The sequence below is a fragment of the Marmota flaviventris genome, chromosome 13 (genome assembly GCF_047511675.1).
Source record: "Marmota flaviventris isolate mMarFla1 chromosome 13, mMarFla1.hap1, whole genome shotgun sequence".
Classification (NCBI taxonomy): domain Eukaryota; kingdom Metazoa; phylum Chordata; class Mammalia; order Rodentia; family Sciuridae; genus Marmota; species Marmota flaviventris.
The window spans coordinates 58823877-58851431 of record NC_092510.1 but is presented as its reverse complement, the minus strand read 5'-3'; the positions used below and the strand labels follow the sequence as shown (position 1 = coordinate 58851431).

Sequence of the window (27555 nt, the reverse complement as noted above, 5' to 3'; positions counted from 1 at the left end):
CAACTCATATTAAAATAAAATTTTAATTTGACATATTGTTATTTGGAATTTCCTCTCTATTTATTCTCAACTCACTGACTGATTAGCTAGCCATCGATCAGGAATGATAGACGTGTCTTTACAAATTTTACCAAGGCAATACCTAAGCTCCTTTTACTGGAGTATACCTTACAGATTTTTCCAGAGTAAACTTATAATTGGAATCAGTGCATAGGTCAATACCACATTTTATTTAACCACTTAGCCTTTACCTCTGCAGGCACCACATGCCTTCAACAATTAAATTGCCTTTTCCAAATTATCAACCCCCTGAGCACCTGCCACCAGATGTACCTTGAGAAGCAGTTACATGCTCAAATCTGTCAATCCCTCTCTTTAGAATCCCGAGACACATATTCCCTTTTTCTGTAACCCCAATTAGCACTTAAGAATGCACTTGGAGTCATGCTCATTTAGAATATTCTACCTTCAATGAATAATGTACATTGACCATGAAACTTTGTGATTTTGTGAGGAAGTTATACACGCACATTAAGTGAAAACTCCAGAGAGGGAGCAGGTTTCTACTAGAGCTGGATCTAGTAATTCAAAGCAGAGCATCAAACCTAGTCAGGTGTGGTGGCCCACATCTGTAATCCCAGCAACTTGGGAGGCTGAGGCAAAAGGATTGCAAGCCTCAGCAACCTAGTGAGACACTGTCTCAAAATTAGAAAAAAAAAAAGGCCCAGGGATGTAGCTCAGTGGTAAAGCAACCCTAGTTCCAATCCACAGTCCAGAAACAAACAAGCAAACAAACAAAAACTCTCATTTCTTATGACTCTCCACTGGCTTCCTACTAAGTTTTCACATTGGGAACTCTTAACAGCTACTTGATGGTAATGAACAATACTGGTAAACTGTCAAAGAAAAAAAAAAAGAAAGAAAAAAGATTTTATGAAGTCATCATTTATAGTACTCGTCTCTTCCGTGGTATAAACACCAACCATGCCAATTTTAGGCTACTAGCATAATGTCACAAAGTGAAGTACTGAAGCCCCTCTCATGATCCACAGTTAAGGGCTGGCTCCATATACTTCAGGCATCTGCAATCCTATGTTCACACTTCCACATCACTATATTCTAAGGAATAGTCAGAGTTTCCTCTGATAGTTCTTCAGGAAGAAGGAAAAAAATATCTTTTCCCAAATGTCTACTATTAATATCAACTGGCATCTCATAGAGTTAGCTACTTTAAATACCCACTCTAGATTCCTCAAGAGGAATGGGATGTGCTAATTGACTTATGCAATTCAGGGCTCACCCTTGTGTCCCTAGACTATACCAGCCAAAAGCCTCCTCCCTTGTTTAGAGCAAAACAAAATGCCCATTCAGGAACAAGATGATTGTTACTTTGGTTAAAAATAAATAAATAAAATAAACATACATATGTAAATGTCTGTCTATATCCATATCTATCTATGTAAGTTTGTGCATGCATGGGTACGGAAATAAATTCTGGGGAAGAAGCAAACACAAAAAAAAAGCCACTAAATCACATAAGATAAAAAAAAAAAAAAAGTTAGATTTAGAATATCATTTCTCCCTGAGATTGTATTCTCTGTCAGAGGCATTTTGTTCTATTGATACTGGTTAGCACGCTTATGCAAATGATAAGTGCTCAATAAATAGTTCTTACTTATAAGTTAAATAGAAGGCATTTAAATATTTTGAGTGGATATCCTAATAAAGTCAAAAAGTTTAAGCAAATAACTAAATCATTGCTTCTTATTATTAAATTCTCCTTGGATTTTGACAACAATTTTGCAAACAGTCCTACTATTTATAGTAATTCATTCCCAAAAGTAACCCATCGCCATCATATTAAATTCTAGCCTCTGTTACATTATGCTGAAAGAGTAGTATATTTTTCTGGTTCATACTATTTGAATCAGCCTGTTATCATTGCACTCTGTAATGCTTCTGTTGTTAAAAAAAAAAAAACTGTTCTAACATTTTAATACATTTCTCACTGTACCATTCAATTAATGTTTCATGAGATTGACTTGTGCAGTGGTCTGCCATATATGACACTGGGGAAAATAGAGACCAGCAAGGTAAAGCCCAATCTCTGTGTTCATCCACAGGCTTCAGCATCAGCAGGTTATTATTGACTAACTTGTAGGTTTTTTCCATCTTTGGGCAATTGGAAATAATATAGGAGTATCGCAATCAGACAAGCATCTTCTTTTTATTTCCTCTTTATAAAGCATTTTGTGAATGTTAAAATACTATCTCAATTGTTTTCTCCCTAGTGTCCTGTGGGGTTTTTTTTGTTTTGTTTTTTGTGGACTATGTGGAGATTAATAGCAGTCTGCAATAATCTGTTGTCCTTTGTGGGAAAAACTATGCTGCTGTTTCTGGAAAGAAATAATTGGTACGTATCTTATGGAGTCAACGTCTGAATTTAATGGAGCATAAAGGGGTGGTATTTCTCATGAAGGAGGCATATTATCTGTTTAAACAGCTTTCAGTCTTGTACATAAATTAGACCTTCGACAAGCTTTGGAAAAAGAGAAACCACACTGTATTGAATTAACATGCTTGCATATTCTTAACAAAGGAACTGTCTCTTTAAAAAAAAAAAAAAGAGAGAGAAAGCACCAGTGTCTCTGTTACACTTGGAAATCTGAAATTAATTATTGACTTTTTCATATTCTTTGCAGCCACTTTGTTTGCTCATTTATTGTAAAATGTATATATGGTAATTGTTTTACGGGAGCTCATAAAACTCAGACTGCAAATGAGATAATGGATGACCAATTTATTACACATGCCCTTCAGGCATAGAACTAAACTTGGCATAAATGAAACATGGTCAATGCACACTTTGTCAAGGTCTTTTCTTAAGGCATTAAGAGAAAGAACTTTATAGAGTATTTATGTTGAAATTCTAAAAAACTGCAATTGAAAGCTATTTTATATTTATATTTTTTTACTAAATTATTCCCCTTACCACTAAAAACAAAAAATGCTGATTTGGAATAGTTTCTATAATCCATGTTGTTGAATATGTTTATCCTAAGATGGACAATAATTTGTAGAATATGGAACTTGACAAAGTTCTTTCCCAGAAATTAATATAATGATTAATTAACATGATATCAGGATTCCTATTCTTCAAAAAATAAATTATATGTATGTTATTATACTTGCAATAAATTTTAGGATGAGTTAATATAGAGAAGACCCTTTTCCAGTTATCATTCTCTGAGCATTATAGCAGCTCTGTCAGCTAGAAGGGTCCCTAATTCAATTAAACCCAAACCCGAAGGTGGGACTGATGCACAGTGATGGAGCAATGGAGATTCCACATCTTCTTTTGTATCTCGTTCCAACAATTAAATTTAATGATCCATCCCACCAAGGTCATCTTTTCTCTACTGCATTGAAACCTGAAACCTTTCTGCCTCACTATTGGCCCATTAAGTTTCCTGATGTCATTTTATGCTGATAAATAGGTAAATAGCAAATTTGATTAAGGCTCTTTTTTCAGAAGACACTCCAAGACAAGCAGAATTTGATTAAATTTCCCATAACCTGATGGTTAACCCAATGCTTATAGTTGTATTGCTAAAAAAAAAAAAATTAAAAGTTTGTATTTACACAGAAATTTTTACTTTGCATGTTAAAAAATCAAGAGGATACTATCTGACCAATATTTTAAGACAAGAAATGGAAATCTGCAAATAGAGAAAATTCCAAATATAAAATGTTGTACTGATAAAAGGTAATAAACTGCAAAAGAATTGTTGACAATAAAATTAGTTTTAAAGGGTGGTATTCATGAAGTTTAAATTAAACTGACTTTTTCCTCTGTACTTTGAAATCTGTCACTACAAGGACCAAAATTAAATCTGGTACCATATAATAGGCCATAACACTTCATCCACTAAGTGGTTTTTCAGAACTCTGTCATTTCATTAGGCATAGTGGCTGGGTGTTTTTTTTTTTCCCCCACTTTTTCTTTTTAATGTGGCCAATAATGAATGAAAATTTAGAGGTTAAAGTAACATAGTAGGGGATCTATCAAAACAGGGTAAGAATACAAGTTCTACCAATGGGTAGCTCTGCTCTGGTGCCAAATACTTAACTACACATTCTCAGTCCTCTCACCTCTAAGTGGGAATGACACTACCAGCTTAGCCTGGCAACTTTGTAAGATCATGCATGTAAAAAGACAAAACACCCACCCATACTGTGAGCTGCATGGTGCTGCATCTTGCTGGCTAGTTTTCTAAAGGCAGGAAAGCAGAAATACTATATTTACCTGGTGTTTATTTAAGGAAAATTAGATTAACATCTGTCTTTTTATACAAAATATTAAAGCAAAGAAAGAAGTTACAGTTGAATATAAATATTCTTGAAATCATTGCTATCAATAATTGTGAGGCAGGAAGAGAAAGAAGTGGGTATGGGAAAATATTAAAAAGATGGTTGGAATTATAGACTCCATTTATTTTTTTTTAATAGTGGGAAATTAGAACAAAGTATCTTTCTTCTCTCACCAAAAAAAAAAAAAAAAATTCCTTGAGGGCCCCTCTTCTTACTAATTTGAGGCAGTCATCAGAATACATTCAGGAAACATTCTGGTACTCAGGAAAGAACATGGAACTGAGGGTAGACATGTCTGCATTACAACCCTCAATTTTGCCCTCACTAGGTGTGTGACCTTCCATAAGTCAATTAGTCTCTCTAAACATCATGTTCACATTTTACAAAATGGGAACAGCAGGCTTGACTTGAGCATGAAATATTCTGGGGTTAGATTTGCAAACTCATACATTTATTTACACAATTCACAGATAAACAAAGGAGTCGTAGACTCTTCATATACTATAATTTGAGTTTTTTCTGAACACCTCACTGGGAAGAAAGTAAAAGCAATATTAGCACAATCTCACCAAATAATTTAATTGTTTAGGTAGCTACATTTCTTTTGAAAGAATCATTTTTCCCATAATTCCTTACCCTTCTTTGCTTCTTTACAAAATAATATCTACTTGATATTATTATAGCACTCATACAGGGTTCCTTTACCTAGATGATAAATAATGGCAAGTTCCCAGTTGACTGTGGAGTTGTTGTGCATCTTTCCAGTAGTCAATATAAGCATCTTAATTCTTCCACACCACATGGAATTGACATTATTTTAGAAGCACCTACTATTAATCAATCCTGTCATGCTAACACTTTCTCTCCTGTGTGGGTACTTAGTATAGCCTTCAAAGCCCTAAAGGAAGCAAGAAAATGGTTCATATTCATTCAGCATTTCCCTTAGCCTATCTAATATATTTTCCCCTCTGGGATCCTAGCCTAGAGAGAAATTGTAAGACATACTTCTACCTATGTTGTCTCTTTCCACACTGTCTCCTAAAGGAATTGACTTTCCTTTGAGTCAATTTCCCATCAGAAAAATGAGCCTTCTGAGTCTTCCAGGCTACCTAATAGTTTGCTAAATCTTACAACTTTTCCTAATGGATGAATAGAAGAGAAAGAGAGAAGGCTTAATGATAATAGTATATAATTAGGAGGTGCACAGAAGATATTAAACCTACTTGACATGTGATATGCCTGGTATGTAGGAACTATTTCAGCACTTATAATGTTGCCTAGAAAGACATCTTGTAACATAATCAAATACGAACCAATGGCTTCCTAATCTCAGATTACAGTTCGAAATGTGATACAAAAGGAATTTTCTCACCTGACAACAAAAGAAACTTTGGTTATTTGGTAGTCTTTTAAGGAATCTTGTGAAGTGGTACTGATAAAAAACAATATAGCAGGTCTCAATGAGGGCAAATAATTCATAATTCCTCAAAGAGGCAATAAGAAGCTTGTACTATGTTTTACTAAGCTTTTTCACCACTGTGCCCTAAAAGATCTGACCAGAACAATTGTAGAGGAGGAAAAGTTTATGTGATGACTCACAGAGTTCTCAGTCCATAGAAACCAGGATCCATTCTTCAGGGCCCACGGTAAGGCAGAACATCATGGAGGAAGAATGTGGTACAGCAAGGTGGCTCACATGATGATCAGAAAGCAGAGAGAGACTCCACTTGCCAGATACAAATATATACCCCAAATCCATGCCCCAACTCCTCCAGGAACATTCTACCTGCCTTCAATTACAATTCAATCAATTAATTAATGGATTAAGATCCTGGTAACCCAATCATTTCTTCTCTGAACCTTTTTGCATTGCCTTTCACATGTGAGCTTTTGGGGAACACCTCACATCCAAACTACAACATTCCACCCCTGGTCCCCAAAAGCTTACACTCATCTAACAATGCAAAATACATTAAGTTCATAACCAAGAGTCCCCATAGCCTCAATAGATAAAATCACAAGTTGCTGGCCTTTCTTAATCTCTAGGATCTCCACTGCAGCTTTGGCTTCTTCTTCACATCTTTACACTTTACACAGTCAAAGGGTGCCTGCAGGGACTCTGACCCTGCTGCATTTTGCCTGACCTCCCAGGTCTTCCTCTAAATCTTGGTGGAAGCCTAAATGAGCCCTTAACTCCAGAGTCCTGCATTCTTGAAGAACCAGCACCATGTGGTTGACATCAAGGTCTGCCTCCATCTCCGGCAGTAGCCAGGCCTCTAGGGACCCTGGCTGCAACCTCTGAGTGCCCGGATAGCTGAGCATGTCAAAAAAACTTCTTAGGCCCGCTTGTGCAAGAAGGGTACCCCACTAGTCTCTTCTAATGAGATAGATATGATCTTGCTAATTCTTTAGATGCCCTCAGGCCATCTTACTGTCTCTGTGCAAAGTCTTTAGCATTTCTTTAGTGGTAATAATGTCCTTAACAACTACAACTTCCTGAGCCCCAGTTTTACTCTCACCTTTCAAGCCCAAGTTTTTCAACTCTTTAGGCTCTGCCTTCTGCTCCTGAATATCACAATAAACTTGGCAAAAAGCCACCAGCAATACCCATGCCACTTCCTAAATGATATGCTGCCTAAAAATTTCTTCCTCCAGCTTAAGAGATCCTTCACTTTAAAAATTGGCCACAGAGTCTCTTTTTTAAAATTTTTTGTACCAGGGATTGAACTCAGGGGAGCTTAACTATTGAACAACATCCCTATCCTTTATTTAATTTTTAAAAGTTTTTTAAATTTTGAGACAGGGTCTTGCTAAATTGTTAGGGCCTCCATAAGATTCTGAGGATGGTCTTGAATTTACAATCTTCCTGCCTCCTGAGACACTGAGATTACAGGCATGCACCACCACACCTGGCAAGAGTCTTATTTTTATTTATGGATCTGTATGGAAATCAGTATGCCAGGGGATGAAAGCAAATTTAAGAAGCTGCTTGCTCTTTTTTAGGAAACTGGTACTTCAAATTTTGAACCTCAGTGCATTATATGATTCGTAATAAAGTCAAAATGCTGCAAACAAATTTATGAATTAGGTACACTGGTACCCCACTATTATATTAGTGTTAGTATTATAAAAAGAACTCCCCAGTAATATTTTATAAGTGCCACACATAAATAAATACATATTTGGTATAATATAGATAAAATATCAGTTTGTACTTGATATACTATTTTAAGCAAATAGAGTTCAGCTACCAATTGTAAGATTTGTTCAGACTCTAAATCATACCCTTTCATGCAACACTAGCATAATCAATCCATGATTTGGGTTTTAGTATTTTTGTCTTCTAGACACAACTATTGTTATTTAAACAAAGTGATCATTTACAGACACTCCTTCTTTCTTGTAGTTCAAATATTCTATACTTATGAAACTAAAGACTATCCCGATAATTGTGAATATTTTCTGATATGTTATGCATTCTATCATCAGTACTTTCAGAGTGTTCCCCCTAAGGATTCTTGAGTATTGCTGGATTCTCACTCATCAGCACATATTCTACCACTAGTAACTGTTCATTCCATGAGCAAGAATCACCCCCCATTGTTATCCCTTTTACATGTTCCCTTTATTTATAAGCCCTCCTTGTCTTATTAGGAAGTGACTTGCCTTTTTCTAGCCTTTTCAAACCATGGAAAAGCTAAATGACTTTTTTTTCTCACATCGCAAAATCTTAGACTGAAAATTTAACTAGAAAAATGAGGCAGAAATAAAAATAGTAGATGGGCCACTGGGTCTGGTTTCAGATAATGTGCCATTGGAATAAGTTTTAATTATTCAGTAATGTTGCAGAGAACTACCTGTAATCTGTCCAAAAGTTTCTCTGTTGACTGAAAAACACCTGTAACATAAATTTGTCTTGAGGATCAGTTAATTCTCATATGTGGCCAACTGCCTGCCAGGCTTCTTAGCCTGCTTAGTCTCCAACTTTGGTTCTAGAGATCATTTTATCCAATTGGCTAACTTGCCTTCAGACCTGGGCATGTGAAACCCCTTAAAAGGATACTTTAAAGATGAGACAACATACTTAAAAGAATATAAAATCAGAGAAGAGACATGCTAATTTTAAGCAATGATTCATAGATTGGCAACAGGAAGCTGGCCCCTATCTCCTGATTTTTCAAATTGTAAGAGATCATTTTCTGTATTATTCTGGAAAATGGTTGTTGAGAGATATATTGGAGTCAGATGGACTCGAGTTTGAATCCTGGGTCCATAACTATTAATTTTATTGCCATAAGGATTTCTTCACATTTCTGAGCCTCCGTTTCTTATTGGATAAACTGAAGATGACAATCTCTCAAAGCATTGACATGCCATGAGGATTTGTGATAGATGATTGATTTGAAACACAGGCACAAAATCTGTTCACATGATAGGCATACAGGTAATGATAGTTCTTTTCACTTCTCTCACTATTTTCCACTCCATGACTAATCCCATATCTAGATTTAAATTCTGCTACTATATAACCACTATGGATATCAGTACAGAAGTTCCTGAAAAGGCATGGAACTAACATATTACCAGCTACATCATTCCTTGATGTGTCTCCTAAAGAAATAAAGTCTTCATACTAATAGTTATATATGCATATGCAGGTTTACAACAGCAAAATTCACAATAGACAAATTATGGAACCAGCCTAGGTGTCCATCAATAGATGAATAGATAAAGAAAATTTGGTATATATACACAATGGAGTTTTACTCAGCCATAAAGAAAAGTAGATACACTTATAACATTTGCAGGAAAATGGATGCAACTTGAGACGATCATGTCAAGTGAAATAAGCCAATCACCAAAGGATGAGGGTCATGTTTTCTCATAGATGGAAGTTAAAGAGGAAAAAGGAAAAGGAAGGCAGAGGTCGGGAGTTTCGTGAAAATCAAAAGGAGATAAGAAGAGGAAAAGAACCAGGGACCGGATGGTAGGAAACAGAGGAGAGAAGTGCTGAGAGTGATATTGGCCAAATTACATTATTATATTTGGTATATGTACACATCTCATCATATGTACAACTTTAGTGCACCAATAAAAATAATGTAGAAAGAAAAAAATCTACTACTAACACTTTAGAGTGCCAGGGATTCCTGGCTTCAGGAGATATAACCACACATGGAATATTTTAGCAAATAGGTAACTGCTACTCTTACAAGTCTGCAAAGCAGCCTTTATTCCTTAAACAACAAAGAAGATTCTTATTCGAAGAGCCACAAACTGAAGGAAAAAGATGCTTATTTGGCCACCTTTCATGAAAGTGGCTTGAGAGGGCAGCACATAATAACTATAATTATGTTATAAACTTCATCAGTATTTCAGGATGTATCTGTTAAGGCACCCTGAACATTACTGAATTCCCATTGACCAATGTCTATCACTCAACTGTTGTTTCCAGTCTTTGGCTACAAATTCTCTTTTAGAATGCTATAAAAATGTTACAAAGATTGGCTGAAGGAATCATACCACAGACCAATGTAGACTGAAATTTCTGATAAATTATCAGTTATATTTATATCATCAATTATTGTCTATATAAATGTCCACTCCTTAATTCTCAACAATTACCACTACCAATAGGGACTGGGCACCCAGCAACTCAGTATTCTTGGCTTTTCTTACCTCCTCTGTAGATGTAGAGCTTGGGTTAAACCATCCATCTTTGCTGACACATCATTCAAACAGGCAGAAGCAGTATGGGAATCTACTAGCACACAAGACGAAGAGAGAGGGAGCTAAAGAAACTTATTTCTGAGAATCTCCCTGCACAGAATTCCACTTGTATGAGCTCAAGGCTTCTCTCTCGTGGTGTTCTACACTCAGAACTCAGGTAACTCTCCCCAGCTGGCAGTTCCCTCTCTCTGGAATGAAAGATAAAAGTCAGAAAACAACAGAAGATCCTTAGGGGAATGAGATTTAAGTGAGATGGAAAAGGAAGGAGAGGTGGACTCGGAATATCCTGGACAAGGCTCTCATTCCTGGGATTTTGAAGGAAAAGGAACTAAGTGAACTAGTTTCCAGGACAACCTGCTGTTGGGGAGAGGGGGGGTTGGGGCAAGGAAATGGGTGACCTGTGGTTACTCCTGCTCCTGCCATTGTCCCTGGAAGCCCTCCATGGGGTCAAAGGCTGTTTGGAGTGTGACCCCAAATTCATAGAGGATATTAGGACCATGCTGACAAATCTGGTACCCTCAGAAGTCCCTGGCCGAAATCAACTGCTTGAACGGCAGTTTAAGGAGACAATCCATTTAAGCTCCAAGGTCTCCCACAGGAACAAGATGCTTCGGGTATTGGGTGAGGGAAGCATGAGTCCCTGAGAGTTTTGGGGGGTTAATGGGAGAAGGGAGGCAGGGGCCCACAATTTCCTCCACAGATGTAATTATTCCCATGCATGTATCTTCTCTCTTCCCCTCCAGCTGTTCAAAAGGTTGTCAAGTTGAGAACATGGCTGAAGAACGAATTTTATAGACTGGGCAATGAAACGTGGAAAGGTGAGGTACTAATTCATTGTCAAAAGTTCATACTGCTCAAGTAAGTCTGAGGAAATTGGGGCAAACAAGGCAACAGTGAGAATTAAATTATGACAAGAAGAGCCATTGGAATTTCTGATACCTCCCCCATTTCCTCTTAGGTGTCTTTATCTTTCAAGGCAAGCTTCTTGAGATCCGCCAAAAACTGGAATCCGAAGTGAGAGAAACATTAACGGCCTTCTCTGAAGTTGGTAATGAAACACTTCCATTCAACCACACTGCAATTATGTGAAGGAAGTGGAAAGGAGGGGTGAGAAGAGCCAAGAGGGTTCAGATGGCAGCCATGAGAATGGTTGGAGGGCAGCCAGAACTTAATGGGTAAACAAAGACTACGTGGGTATAAGTAAACTCTAAGTTGATGATAAACTCATTAGAACTTTCTGATTCTCTTTTAGCTTGTTCTGAAGATTGCAGTGAGTACAGTACATGTGACACCGTGAGATTTCTGCCCGTGTTCTGTATGGCTCTGTCTCTCCCATCTGTTAACACTAAGAACCTAGTTCCTGGAGCTTTTGTTACAAGGGGGAATGTCAATAGTATCTGATAATAAAAATCTAGCTTAGGAAATCAAGGACACTTCACAGATTAAGGATGTACCCAGAAGCTTCCTAAAGCTATAGTTTACAACCCAGTACCCCATTATAAGCGAAGGCATTATTTTCCCTATTGCTTCCCCAGAGATAACTTAATTTATAGGTTTCAATGCTTTAAGAAACTTGATTATAAGGGAAAGAAAGAATTCAGAGCAATGAAACCTAATTGTCCTGGGAATGCCTGAGATCTAATCCATACTTGATGTTTGACCGAAGAAATCTCTTGTTGACATCCTGCTTCTGATTATTTTTTTTCTTTTTATCAGTTGTGACTGAAGGTCCTGTCCTTGATTGTTGGACTTGTCTTCGCATCACCACCCGGTGCTTCAGAGGAGAATATTGTAGAGGTGACATAAACTGTGGTGTGGTAATACGAGGTGCTAGGGATCAAGGAATTGGGTTTTCCATTGATTTATTCAAAGTTTGTTGAGTACTTTCTCCATGGAAAATGTTACAAAATAAGAGCTAAAATAAATTTGCACCCATATGACTAACAGTTCTGAGCCAATTAAAGGGCTGGAAAATGAAAGGCTAGACGAGAGGTGGAGAAATTAGTCTAGGGACATCATCTAGGGGACATCAAGGGCAAAAATTTTGTAAAACCTAGGCATCTAAAATCAAGTCAGAAAGATCAAGAATGGTGACAAAGTAGCGATCAGGGCAAACTGAGTTAAGACTCAATTCTGGGTAAAGGTCCCTGGTTACAATTTCTTCTTGTCCAAAACTTACTTTATTTTTTTTCCCTTTCTCCTTCCAGAAGAGGATCCTAGGAAGGCTGAACAGCGAGAGATTACATTATTTCTTGTATTGCTGGCAGAAGCTGGAATATTGGCAAGTGCTGTGTTACTGTGAGTTTTCCTCCCTCCAAATAAACATGGGTCAAGCCTTCCTTTGCCAGAGAGTTCACCCAAACTTCCTCCTTCCCCAGTGGAAAAAGGGGAAAGAAGTCATTTCAAAATCTGGGAAATGATACTGGCAGGAATGAAATGGATGGAAGTTTGATGGGATAATAGTTGGAACATAAGGAAATGGAAGAGAAGTATCCAGAAAAGAAGAAAACACTATCTAATTGTTTTAAAGAGTGGGGCTACTGACATTGAAGTTGGGATATCTTCTTTATCTAGATTCTATATGTGTGTCTCTCATCGGAGGAAAATGCAGACAATACGAAAGACGCTAAAAAAATATTTGGAGAAGAAACTCGAAGAATTAGTGGGGTCTGCAGATGAGGAAGAGAGAAAAGATTCTGGACCTAGAAAATAAATGCACAGACTCAAACAGGAGCTCTTTCATGATTCTCTTGAGTGTTGACTTAGAGTAGAAAACTGGAACTTGAGCTGCTTTGTGTTCATAAGGTCATAGTATTTTAAAACTGAAATAGAACTTAGGGTTTCTCTAGCGAAGACCCTAACTGATATTATGAGGCAATGGACGCAGTGAGAGGACAAGTGATTTACCTGGAGTTGTACAGAAGTAACACTGATATGTTGCAATGCACACAAAAGATAAAATGCTGCATGATAATAAAGAATGCATTGTTGGTAACTCTCATTGATGGCATTAATTAGAGCAACTGATCTTTGAAAGGCTGGTTTCCATTTCTTTCTTTGTTTTGTTGTTACTGTTTCCAGTTACTGAACCTGATATTTATCAGTAGGTTCAATGTGAATGACTTCCTTAATTATAATATTTAATCTTTAACAGGATATCAAACACACACACACACACACACAAAATCAGTTCAAATATTAGTCCTGAGTAGCTAAAGTTCGTCCCAATCATTTTCTCCTGAATCTGTGTTGCAAGAAGTTGGATATTAGTTTTGTGTTCTTTTAGATGTTTCCACCGAACACTTTTTATGTGCATAGCACCCTAATGGAAGCTTTACATGAGTTATGTGATGGAATTCTCCCAAAGACCTTGTGAGTCATATCACTGCCATCTCCATTTTAGGGCTGAGGAAACAGGAATATCTCAGACTACTCAACTCTAAAATGCATGACTTTCTACTCTATTTTGTTTCATTGTACTCTGGAAGCTTATTTCAGAAGGTAAACCCCACAGATTGCCAGTGGGATACATTTTCAGGAGTCCTGAATCTGTGGCAAGTCTTTCACACAAGGTAGACTTGAGTAATTGCTTATTGCCATTGTATTTTATTGAGATATTGAATGCATGACAACTTGCTGGGGGAGAATTTGAACATTGATCTCTTTTAGGTGATACATTTGAAATCCTTGATACAAATTCCCCAATGAAAGAGTTGTGTGACACCTATTATTTCCCAAAGACTTACGGTTCTTCTTCCCCAAAACCTTACTGTGATATATTAATTTTATTCATGGACTTAACTATCTTTATACAACTTTTTATTATAGATAATTATATAAATGGGCAACAAACTTGTTAGGTTTTGTGACATTTTGAGTTTTAGTGCAGCATTTAATTTTATTTTCAATGTATATTTTATTTTATATTTTTAAGTTTTATGACATGCTTTGATATAAACTGAAATGATTACTGCAGTTAGGTCAGCTAATCTACTGGTCTGGTGGCCTCTTGCCTCTCCTGTGCTGTTCCACTCTTACCACTTCAGTCTAGGAATCCTTGACTAACAATTTAGGATGTAGCTTTCATTAGTTTGATTTAAGTCTAAACAAAAGTGAATGGGTAGACAAAAATGTGCACACAAACATTTATACTTGAAATTTTTGGAATCAAAAAAATCGTGCAAACTTTTCTACATGTCTATTTTTACACTTAAATACTTTGTGAAGTTTAAAAATCTAGTCTTCCGGAGGCAATTTTGATGTGCAATGTTTTTAGACAGTAGTGTTGCCTTGAGAACATTAAATCTCAAATGCCTAAATGAATTTTCTATAATATTTCAAAATAAGTTAGATGGATCTTCATCATTAATGTGGTCTACTTACACTCTTGGCCCCAGAAAATATTAGGCTGTCCACAAAAAAGAGTATAAAACATATTGGAAAAATAGCCAGGCAAATATCACAAGAAAGCAAAACTACTCCTCATTGAAAACTTACTCAACCCTATTAATGATCTCATTGTATCACCTTCTGGCATGAAGTCTTATGTAATGGAGGCAAGAAAAGGATAGTGGAAGTAGAATTAAAGAAAGAAATTAAACATATAATTAAATATTAAACATAAAACATGTTTTGTGTCAAGAAGTAAAAGGGAATTAAAGAATTAAAAAACGAAAGGGAATAATGGATTTAAATTAAAGCAATAGTCACCAAGGTCACACACACACACACACGCACACACACACACACATGTCACCTTTCATTATAAAATATTGAGGTGTGACCCTGTGACCCTTAAGGAATGAAAATAGAATATATAGCATGTACATTTTGAAAGGGAGAGTTTCAATAAAATTCTACTGTCAAATGGAAGCAAGTAAGGAGGAAAAACATAGTAAAGCACAAGTCAAAAGAACACACAATAATAAACAAATATCAGCAAAGTAGATGCATTGGTCAGAAGATAAGCTGTTAGGTTGGATATTTGTTAACCTAATTATGAGCTTTCTATAAGAGACAAACCTAAAATAAGACAGGCTCACCATGAAAATAAAAGAACTGAATATCTAGCAAATCCTAGTCAAAAGAAAGCAGGTATTGCCTTATTGATAGAATTCATAAATTAAGCCTAAAACACTGAACAAGAATTAAGAAGGGTATGATGATAAAAGTAGTAAGTAGACCAGAAAATATAACAAAAATAAAATTTTATGAGTCTAAGAATTGTTTTGAGATTTTAAAAAGGGAAACATTTTATATAATTTCCACAATCATGATAGGACAGTTTAATGTACCTCTCTTAGAATCTGATGAATCCAAAGAAAAAATGTTACATGGTTAAGATCTGAAGAACACAATAAATGACCTTAAACATGAGGTATTAAACCTCAGAACTAGCTTATAGATTTTCTTCTTACTAATGTATTTGGAACATTTATAAAAATTGACGAGGACATAGGTTGGCCAACACTAGCTAGCTTCTTCCTGAACTAGGTCCCTGTCTTCCCAGTCACATGATAAGACTATATTTCCAGTCTCCCCTGAATTCATGTGGGCAATGTAAGTGAATTCCAACCACAGAAAAGTAGTGCAACTGATGAAAATATTTCCAAGCTTGGCACATACAAATATATGGAACAATTATCCAGCCCCTCACCTGTCAGTGGGTTAGCACTATTCAGAAATATCTTACAATATTAAATGTACTTCTTATTTGGAGCATTTTCATGTGATTAAAGAATAAATGTTTATTTCATTAGACGTTTGAGGTTTTAGAGCAAGTATTAACTTATCTAATACATAGGCCAAAAAGAAAATGTCAACAAATACTGAAGAATTAATATTATGGAGAGCAATTATTCAGACTATGGGCAATAAAATTAAAAATTAACAACAAAGAATAAAAAATATTTCACATGTTGAGAAAATAAAAATCTTATTTCTAAATAATTCATGAAATAAAGATGAAACTACAAAGCCAATTATTAAATACTTAAAAATAAACTGCAATGAAAATATTGCCTAAAAAATCTTGTGAAGTGTAGCTAGTATATGCATTTCAAAATATAGCTTTCTAATCATATATCAAAAAGAGAAAAAAATATATTTAAAAATTCAAACAGGGAATTCAACTAAGCAGCTAGGATAAGAACAAAGTAAACTCAAAAATACACAAAGAGGGACTTCGATTACATCATAAATAAAGTATAAAGCAAAAAATACAAATATAATACCAACTGCTAATTTAAAAATGTTTTTGTTCACACTAATCAATTTTTTGAAAAATATGCATAAATATAAATGGAACTAAACTACAGATATATAGAAATATATTTTAAACAAATGTAGGGCTATAATGTTTAAAATTTGAATATAAGGGATACTTTTAATACAATATATATTATCAATATTGACATAGAAAAAGCAAAAATGTCAACATTATTTAAAACAGTATAAAAATAGTATAAACATAAATATTGAGAACAAATGCATGCTTAAGGAAAGTTCTAGATTGCAGTTCAATGTGTTGACATTGATTTTATCCCAGTGCTTAAACTGGTTTCTTCCTAACTTGTCTCTAGAGCTTGTATACCTAAGTAAATAATACAGAAAAACAAGTGAATTTAATAAAAATTGTCAGGTTTAGTTTTGAAAACACTTAGTATGGGTTCTTTAAAGATAGCAAGAGTGATGTGTTTTGGCTTACATATATGAACATATAGCAAGACTATCAAGCTAAAGTATTCGACAGAAGCTGAAATAAAATAAGTAGCAAAGTTGAGAATAGAAGTGGGATTGCCCAAGCAGAGAGTAGAGAAGTAATAAAGACCAAGGACTAGAAGATACTATAGAGCTTCACATTATAATAACAATGTAAAATATAACTCTAGGCAGGCTAGAGAGAGAGTAGCCAAAATATGCTAGGAAGATACCTGTAGTATTTATGAACTCAGAAATTGAGGCTGTACTATATTAACTTACTACTTTGAAAGCCTTTATTTGAGTTGCTGATTTTCAGTTGAATTCCTATCACTATTGAGTAGTGTTTTTCAATTGGGTTGCTTTCTATGTGCTCAATTTATTATAACTGCTTTATATTGTAGATCCAAAAGACAATCTTTATTCTTCATAAAGTCATCACTAGGAAAATAGGCTTGTTTTCTGTGTTTATGTGTTTCTAATATAATACAGAGAAGATGATCTAATTAGACAATGTGTTCATCTACCAGGAAAGGTCTTATGATACTTCTGTTTTTCAAATGTAAACATGATAAAAATTAGTTGCTTACAATTCTAAATTTAAGCTTAAGCTAATAGTTAACATAACAAAACAAGGATATGTAAAAATATCGTCCCAACAAGCAAATGCTCAACCAAAATTTCATTTAGAGCAATAAACAATACAAATCATTTCATTACTGGAGCAATTACATTTTAAGAGCCAACACATACTCCAATGTCCTGATGTCAACCCTGCAGGAAACTAGTTAATAACATTTCTCTAGAATATACAAATCAGTAGGGGAAGATATTTCTCTAATAGCCTTGGATCTTGGCACTGATGGTACAATTTTTGACACTCCATCATTCTTGGAGACAATTTATTATGAATGAATATTCTCAGTGTTTTGCTTAGTTCAGGAGACAATGAACAGAGATGAGTTTTCACTCAGCTCTCCTGAGTGAAATTTTAATAATTTATTTATTGTAGAGATGCTATAGAAGGCATCAGTCAATTGAATGAAGGTACTCAATTATAAGTTATAAGAACATAAAAAAATAAAGCCTGACTCTTAAAACAATAGCTCATTCAACACTGGAAGTTTATTCATTTCCAATTAATACTTTCTAATCTTATTCCCATGGTTGTATCTTCTTCCATCTTGGGTTAATACTGTATCCTGAGATTCTATGATCTGATGATCTGAAGCGTTTTCTAGATCATGGCTTCTTCATTTCTCTCCCTCTTTGCTTCAATACAAGGTCTTAGAGAAGCATTACATTTCCTGCAACTGTTTCCCATTGTTTCTCCTCCCAGTTCAGCACAATGTGCATTCTCTCCTGCACCATCACCTGGAAATCACTCCCTCCGAGGATTTCAGTGATTTCTTAGCTGTTATAGTCAAAGAATACTCTTTATTCCTCGATTTATTTGTCAATTCAAAAATTTCCAGAATGCTGATGGTTTCCTTCTTAAAGCTCCCCTTTTGTGAAACACTAAGCAGGTTTTATTCTTATTTTTGAGATTTTTCTATAATTTAAGGCATGTTTTTGGTGCTTTGGAAGCTCTCTCTCTCTCCTTCTGCCTACCTGTTAGTTACTAGGGACCAGAGAAGGGACTTCAAAGTTTCCTCCCTTCACACCTACAGGAATGTCATGTAATTTTAACTACCACCTACTAATCATATGTCCAAATTCTTAAGCTTAGATTTCTAACCCATTTCTCAATTTCTACCTTTAAATACCTGCTAGATATTTCCATCTAGACAGACAACTCCTCATGCCTATAAATGAACTCATTGTCTTAAACCATTTCTGATCCCACACATTTTTATCCATATTCAGGGTGTTTTTCAGTTCCCATGAAGAAAATGAATATAGATTGTGGACAAGATACTTTGATAAATGTTTTCATAATTATCTTCCCTATAGGCCCACAAAATTATTTTAAGCCATTTTGATACCAATGAGAAAACTGTAGCTCAGCGAGTTTTCACAAGTTCTTCCAAATCCCTTAAGTTGCAAAGTCTGGAGCCAGAATTCAAATCCCAAATCTTAAGTCTTTCCACTAGCTGGCACTAGCCCCCTGGATACCATAAATAATCCAGAAGGTAGAAATCTCAATATATTCTAAGTCCTCTCTCCTTCGTCTATCCTATCCAGTCACTCTTCAATTGGCATTGATTTTTTTTTACTCCTAAATATATCTTAAATCTGTGTTCAGTTGCTTCTCTCTCAGGGCCTATTACTAAGGCCTCCTCTTCAGTCTCTTCAGCTACCAAATTTATCCTTCCTTTGGCACTCTGAATGATCAGTCTTAAAACACTAATCCACATCAAAACCCTGATTAAATTAGTCCATTGCCTCTGATACTCAGAAAGGATAAGTGTAAACTCCTTCATACAGTACTGCACATGCGTTGCATTTTACCAACATGTTCTCTGTACAATCTCCCCTTGGGTCAATTACTTCCCAGGCTTTTCTCTCGACTTAATTCTGCCAAACATACCAGGCAACATATTTCTTACTCCAAAACATTACTTGCCACATTCTCTTCTGTCTCAATTGCCTGATAATCTTCATCAGCGTTCAAAACTAATGTTCTTCAGAACTTAACATCTAAAGTTATCTCTTCTCATAAATCCTTTCTTGAGATATGCAAGGTAGAATTAATCACTCATAATCTTTATGATCCACTACAATTCATATGCTTCTATGCACTCATTTTTATAGATGACTGTTATTGGTTTGCGTGTCACTTTCCTAGACACGAATTCCTCAGGGACAGGGACTATGCCATGTTTATCATCAGTTTCACAGCATACAGCAATGTATCACAGGACTTAGTATCCACTTAAATGTCACTTAAGGAAGATTTTTCTGAATCACCATACAGTGTTAGCCCTTCAAAAGAAACTGTAGCATTATCTATTCTTTTTTTTTGTTTTATAGGAATTCAAGGAAATTATGTAACTATAAATTAATATCGGACTATAAGAGGTCAGAAATCATGTTTACTGCTTGTCCATAAATATACCTATTTCCAGAGCTCATTACAATGTTTCACACAGTAAACATGAATGGAAGTATGAATATATGTGACAGCATTGTAAGGATAGGGTAAGAGTTGGGTAAAGGGAAGTAGAGATGCTGGTACTGAGGCACCTAATGGTATTGACATCAATAAATACAGGAGGTTCTAGAACATTACACTGAGACTTTGTTATTCCTAACTTCAAGGCATATATTTTTATTTTTCACCTGACCTAAAAATAGGTTTAATAGCAAGACTGAGTGAAAGGATAATAATAGCTAGAGAGAAAACCAGGGAGAATGGAAGCAACTCTCTGAAGAATCAATGCCACTTTGCACTCCACTTCATCTCAAGGAGTCAGCCCGACTTCAGGTCCTCAGGTTTGTATTTCCAGATCCAGTACTGCTAAATTTGCAGGGTAATTTTACACTTGGGTGCACATCTTCCTCTTCAAGAGGAAACAAATACAAACTCTCTCCAATCAAAGGGCAACGTTGACAGGTAGGCATGTTTGTCTAGTATCCACTTTAGACTGTTACAGGGCTTTCTGTGAGGGATTACTCTCAAAACACTTGAAGTCTGTACCTAATGAGGCTTCATCAATCTCCTGATGAGGTGGCCCTTCATGATTTCTGCCGAAAGTACTAATAAGCGTAGGCTCTTCAGGATTCAGAATTCATGCTTCTTCTTTTATCCACATTCTCTTTATCTTCCTAATGGTGTCAGAAAGCATTCAACAAGGTTTTCTAGTGAATAAGACACTTCCTGGTTTTATGTTTGGCACTGTGGAAATCTCTCTGAATAATACTTTCAAACCAACGAGACATCATTTATTAAGTTGTTGTTTCTATAACAAATAACCTCTGTCTGAGCTATGAAAACAGTCCAAAGAGAGTTTTTTTTTTAAAAAAGGGTGAAAAGCATTAAACATGGGGTTTGTGATACAGTGCTTATTAAAACATACAAAATCCTGCCTAAATTCCAGCAATATCTCTCTGAAAGAAATGTAGGAAAAAGTTACAGTTATTATCTCTAAGTGGGATAGGGTAAAAGTGATTTTTATTTCCTCGTTTTTACTCGTTGGTATTTCTGATTTTTTTTTTATAGTGAGCTTGCCTTTTACTGGTGCAGGGATAAAGGCTATTTTAATTCAACATGAGAGCAATAAGATTTCCATGGCAAATACAATGTAACACAATTTGCTCCAAACTGTCCAATGGATTAATTTAGTCCAATATTTAGCTGTGGAATCCATCTTATGTACCAAAGTGCTTCCAAGTTAATGTTTCATTAGATTTCCACCCTGGGAAATGAAATTGCATTTAACATTCTCACTTCTATCTTACAATTCTGGGGAAGATTTTTTGTTTTAAAAGTTATTACGATAAAATCATTTCTCTGACTCTATGAGATGCACTTAGCACCATGTAGGAGTCTAAAACGAGCTTGAAATACAATAATACTTTTTTTAAAAAATCAAACTGGTAATAATTAAAATAATTATTAGAAAAATAGCATGTTTGTCACTTGTCATATGACACAAAGAGCTCAAGTCTCATGATCTTCACCCTGAGCCCTTAAATCTCAGTTCAGACATCCTAAGCTACTGATCTGACAACTCAGCAGGTAAGTCCCTACTTCTCTTTTGGTCCATTTGCTACCCACATCCCACTCTTGTCACTAATTCTTCCCTCTTGTCATCACATCCTATTTAAAATCTTGGTACTTCAAAGTTATTTACCTGTGTTTTCTTCTGTGGTTTAAACAGCATTGACCATTCTGACTGGAGTGAGATGAAATCTTAGAGTGGTTTTGATTTGCATTTCTCTAATTGCTAGAGATGTTGAACATTTTTTCGTATATTTGTTGATTGATTGTACATCATCTTCTGAGAAGTGTCTCTTCAGGTCCTTGGCCCATTTATTGATTGAATTATTTTGGGGTTTTTTTGGTGTCTAGTTTTTTGAGTTCTTTATATACCCTAGTGATTAGTGCTCTATCTGATGTGTGAGGGGTAAAGATTTGCTCCCGAGATATAGGCTCTCTGTTCACCTCACAGATTGTTTCTTTTGTGGAGAAGAAACTTTTTAGTTTGAGTCCATCCCATTTATTGATATTAATTTTAATCCTTGTAACACAGGAGTCTGATTAAGGAAGTTGGGGCCTAATCCCACATGATGAAGATTAGGGCCTACTTTTTCTTCTATTAGACACAGGGTCTCTGGGTGTATTCCTAAGTCCTTGATACACTTTGAGTTGAGTTTTGTGCATGGTGAGAGATAGGGGTTTAATTTCATTTTGTTGCTTATGGATTTCCAGTTTTCCCAGCACCATTTATTGAGGAGGCTATCTTCTCTCCAATGCTTGTTCTTGGCACCTTTGTCTAATATAAAATAATTGTAGTTTTGTGGGTTAATATCTGTTTCCTCTATTCTGTACCTTTGGTCTACCAGTCTGTTTTGGTGCAATAAGTGTTGGCGAGGATGTGGGGGAAAAAGGTACACTCATACAATGCTGGTGGGACTGCAAATTGGTGCAGCCATTATGGAAAGCAGTATGGAGATTTCTTAGAAAATTGGGAATGGGACCACCATTTGATCCAGCAGTCCCTCCAAGTGGTCTATACCCAAAAAACTTAAAAACAGAATACTACAGGGACATAGCCACTTCAATGTTTATAGCAACACAATTCACAATAGCTAAATTGTGGAACCAACCTAGATGCCCTTCAATAGATGAATGGATAAAAAAAAATTGGCATATATACACAATGGAATATTACTCAGCAATAAAAGAGAATAAAACCATGGCATTTGCATGTAAATGGATGGAGTTAGAGAAGATAATGCTAAGTGAAGTTAGCCAGTCCCAAAACAACAAATGCCAAATATTTTATTTGATTTAAGGAAGCTGATTCATAGTGGTATAGGGAGGGGAGCATGGGAGGAATAGACAAACTCTAGATAGGGCAGAGGGGTGGGAGGGAAAGGGAGGGGGCATGGGGTAATTAATGATGGTTGAATGTGATGATCATTATTATCCAAAGTACATGTATGAAGACATGAATTGTTGTGAGTATATTATGTATAAAGCCAGAGATATGAAAAATTGAGCTCTATATATGTAATATAGATTATATATATTTCTAGTTGTAATGCATTCCACTGTCATATATAAATTATATAATACATTATAAATATAAAATAATATAAATAATAAAAATATAAACATAAAATAATATATAAAAATAAAATAAATAGAATTGACCAATAAAAATATAATGCAAGCTCATATATAAATTTTAAATTTTTCAGTAGCCACATTGGTAAAGCAAAAAGTGGTAGGCATAGTGGTATGCCTCTCTTCCCAGCTATTTAGGAGGCTGACAGGAGGATAACTTCAGCTCATGAGTTTGAGACCAACCCAGGTAACACAGCCATATCTCTATCTTGAAATGGAGAAGGCAGGCAGGTAACATCAATTTCAACACTTTGACCCAAATACCTAAACTGAGAATATATTCAATGTGTAATCTACATAAAATTGATAAACTATTTTAGTATTAAAACTTTAAAATCTGTTTTGTATTTTTTTCATACTTTCAACCCATCTCAATTTGTTATTTGTGGTTGAAAATACATTATCTTTCTTTAGATATCATCAAAAGTACAGATTAAAAAAATAAATCTGAAGTTGTTCCATAATTAAAGGGCTTCAAATCACTGAATCCAGCATTTGCTTTTAAACTTAAATTTACCTTTTAGGGGATATAGATCAGTGGTAAAGCACTTGCTTCACATGTGTGAGACCCTGTATTCAACCCCCAGCACCACACACAAAGTTTAAACTTATCATTTTTTAAAAATTAAGCTTATTATTAAAATACTAAAATTTTAAAATAAAATATTATAGCTACATTTCAAGTGCTCAGTAGCCTCAAGTAGCTGGTGGCTTACTGCACTGAAAAGCAGAAGTTTAAAATCCTCAAGCAGTTTTTGTTTCAGACCTTTAAATGTTAGATACCCTACCCCCCCCCCAGCCCCCCTCATCAGGTCCTTAAAGATTACCCACACACTCAAGCCCAGCAGTGTCTCTGAAAGACAGATAGATACCTGCTGCTTCTGCACAGATCATATTAAGAGAATAGCTTCTGAAATACACACACAAAAAAAAAAAAAAAGAAGAAGAAAAAAAGAAAAAAGAGAAAGAAAAAGAAAAAAAAAAAAGAAATGCCTCAAGGAACGACTGTTGTTCTCTAACTTCATATGGAGATAATTCCTGAAAAAAAAAAAGGATGGTATTTTAAAATATAAATGGAAATATAAATATAAATGGAAGACAAATATTAGCCAATGCAATTTAAAGCATAAATGACTCACTTTGAAATATCTATGCTCTACTAGGAAGTAAAGATTTATTTATTAAGTTATCAATCCAAAGCCAGTTCATTGCAGTAACCCAAAGCAATAAATCCTCAGTTACCTATTGTGTTGCTTGTGATCACATTTGGGGCTTTTTTCCCTCTTTTATTGATCCCCTTGTTAATAAATGTATACCTTGAAAAAGAAAACATGTTTTGTATGATCGTTCTGGGAAGGGGGAAGTACTGTTTTGTTTTTGCAGTGACAGATGAGAAAGGTATGGACAAAAATTCTTGTATAATTGATTTGTATTGATTTCTGCATTTAAAATTCTTCATTGGAAAAATAAATTATCCATGAATTTGTAGAATATATGCGGGGCAATTTCCTTTGTAATAACAATATGCCTATTAATGTGGTTACAGGAATCATAGGTGGGACCCAGTCTTCACGTTGAAATAGTTAACAAATGAATATTTTGTGTTTTAGTTTGTGCAATGTTATCTTTACATAAACACATATGTAATTCACACTTAATATGTAATTGTAACTACTTTGTGCCCCTTTTAAATGCATAATGTAATTGTTTATATACAGCCATTTATACATAGCCTAAAACACACAAGTTTTATAATCAGAATGTGAGTCATTTTATGTGGTTCTGAGGAAGTAAGGATTCTTCACTCAGAATGTTATTTCCTTATCAGTAGTTTATTTATTAATTACATAAAACTGTGCAATCTTAAAAATAATGCAAGCCACAAATGCAAATCACATAAATGATTTTAAATTTTTCACCCCAATATTTTAAAATTTAAAAATTGGTAACCTATTTTATTTATTTTAGTACCAAATCATTAAATCTGTTTTGTATTTTTTTCATACAGTTAATAAAAGAGATTAAATTGATACATTATTAAGCTTTTTGTTCAAATGAGACTGACTTTTTTAAATTGAGACTGAAATCTAGAGTGTATGTTGCACTTATAGCCCATTTCAATTCATAGGAGCCCCATTCCCCATATCAAGTAGGGAAACACGCAAGACTCAGCTGCCATATTGGACAGCACAGGCAGAAATAACACTCACAGGAAAACTTTGCTATATTTTACAGAATATATATTACTTTGTCAAGCAAACTAGAACAGAGGGCCAGATCAAAATTATTTTTAACCACCTCTTAAATGTTAATAGTGTATATTTTCTAAAACAAAATTAAAAGAAATCTATATTTCTTTTCTGAAAACAGCATTAGCTGGTCTATAGAATGTAGCACCTTCATTTTCTTTCCTATTTGTGATATCAGCATATTTTCAGGTCAGGCTCACTAGATCCATACAGTACAGACAGTTAAATATCCTTGATCATAGCTTAGTCCTTGAAATTAGTTCACATAAATACCTGTCAGTGGAATGTGTCATTGGTTTCTTTTTTTGAAAGATTTTTAAAAAATCTAACATCTTCAGAGCTCCCTTAGAAAACTGAATGAAACGTTAGACCTGAGTGAAAAATGTTCATTTCTATCTCACCCTTTCTTCTATTCAAAGGTATGAATTTTTTTTCAGTATTGAAAAATCTGCAGCATTAATCTCTGTGACTTAAAGAATAACCTTATTTTATAGCACAATTCAGTAAGACACTGGAAATACTTACAGTCATATTTACAAAAAGAATATATCCACAAGCTATTACATTGTCATACACTGGTGCACTTGTCTGCCTATGTGATATTTCTGTCCATGTTCAATGGTGCATATCAAGTTAACAACCACAGTTTATTATCTAATGCATTGTGTGATTAATGGGATAGCTCATATTTTAATCAGTCATAGATTTCTTCTCAATGAGTCTTCTTGCCTTAAGCATAGAATAGTCATAGAGTCTTAACTTTTTTATAATACTTTCTCATCTATTTTTCTTCTATTTATTTTTAACAAAAGAGAGTTCATGTAAATACTGTTAATAGATCTAATAAATCATTCCATGATACCTTTGTATTTTAAAAGATCTATTTGTTTAGCTCTGCAAGAATGCTTTGAATTTGGAATTAGCAATAATAATTATAAAATAATAACTGTGCTTTGATGCTTACTGTCCAGTATTTCAAAAGGGATTTCCCTTTTCTTCTTACCATCAGAGAATGTTTTTCTACTTCCTTTTACCTATCACAATTTTACCTTATATTGGTAAATTGTATAGCCATTTTATCTCCTGCTTGGTTATAAGTGAGTTAATTAAAAGGATGATGTCATATTCATTTTCATATTTTATAAAGACTAGCAAAGTAATCTATATATACTAGATGTTTTATAAAAATATGTGGACTTTACATATGAATTACTGTAAAATTTTGACTGCATTATTAGTCTAACAAATGAGTTCACCAGTTGAACCGAAAATCATAATTGTTCTATAAGCTATTTTATGTTATGCTATAGTAGGACTATGCTATGGTTACTTGGTTCTAGATATTACATACATTAGCTGCAGTACTTTATAAAAGAATTAAATGATATGTTGTAAGTACCATGAATAGCCCCAGTGTATGAATAAGAAAACTATGGTTCTCAAAGGAAAGCACCTGTTTCATGTCAGAGAGTCACAAGTAGGTTCAAGCACACATGTGTCTGGAGTCCTTAACTAGTGAGCAAGGATATTCCCAGCAGCCCTTGGTCATGGGAATCTTAGACAAAAATTCTGTTATGTATCAGGGTTCTCAATTCTGGGGACACCTCCACTAAACAACATGCATTAGACTATTAGGCAAATGTGAGGTAGAATACATTATTCATAAGAATAAAAATGTTCATACCAAATCACTGAAATTTTATGTTCAGCAGTGCAGTAACCTTACTGTCAGCAGTAACCTTACTGCTAGTATTTGGTAATATTATCGTTATTTTTTCTGGTAGCCTTTATGTCCTTATTGTGAAACATCCTAATTTTCTTTGGGTCTTGATTCATTTCTTTCTTTCCGTATTCTGACATATTTGCTTTTGACTAACAGAATTTCTGATCTTTGAGAACATGTTTAACTCTGTTGGGTTTTACCTATAGTCAAATTTGAAGAGGCCACTATTGACTTTTAAACTTGACTAGACAATTGAATTTTCTCACTGACCAGAGGCCATTAAGAGTTTATTTGATTACAGTTACTTGGATTCATTTTTGTTCTGAGTTGAGATATCATGATGTATTCCACCTCCCATTTGCCTAAGATCAACCTGCTATAACATCGGTTGGAACACGTTCCTAAGGAACACAGCAAATCAACCCATTAAATAAACACATATGGACACATGGACACACACACACACACACACATACAGAGAGAGAGAG

General features: G+C 34.9%; 1 protein-coding gene across 2 annotated transcripts; it reads left to right on the top strand.

Moving 5' to 3' along the window:
* Positions 1-10490: 10490 nt before the first annotated feature.
* On the top strand, positions 10491-12814 carry Izumo3 (IZUMO family member 3). 2 transcript variants are annotated; one of them, XM_027930851.3, is made up of 7 exons: positions 10491-10722; positions 10845-10919; positions 11060-11149; positions 11354-11371; positions 11818-11898; positions 12309-12399; positions 12676-12814. In XM_027930851.3, the coding sequence occupies exons 1-7, from the start codon at positions 10491-10493 to the stop codon at positions 12812-12814; spliced, it is 726 nt and encodes a 241-aa protein (XP_027786652.1). The 2 variants fall into 2 exon arrangements, with proteins under 2 accessions (XP_027786652.1, XP_027786653.1); XM_027930852.3 differs by lacking the exon at positions 11354-11371.
* Positions 12815-27555: the final 14741 nt, after the last annotated feature.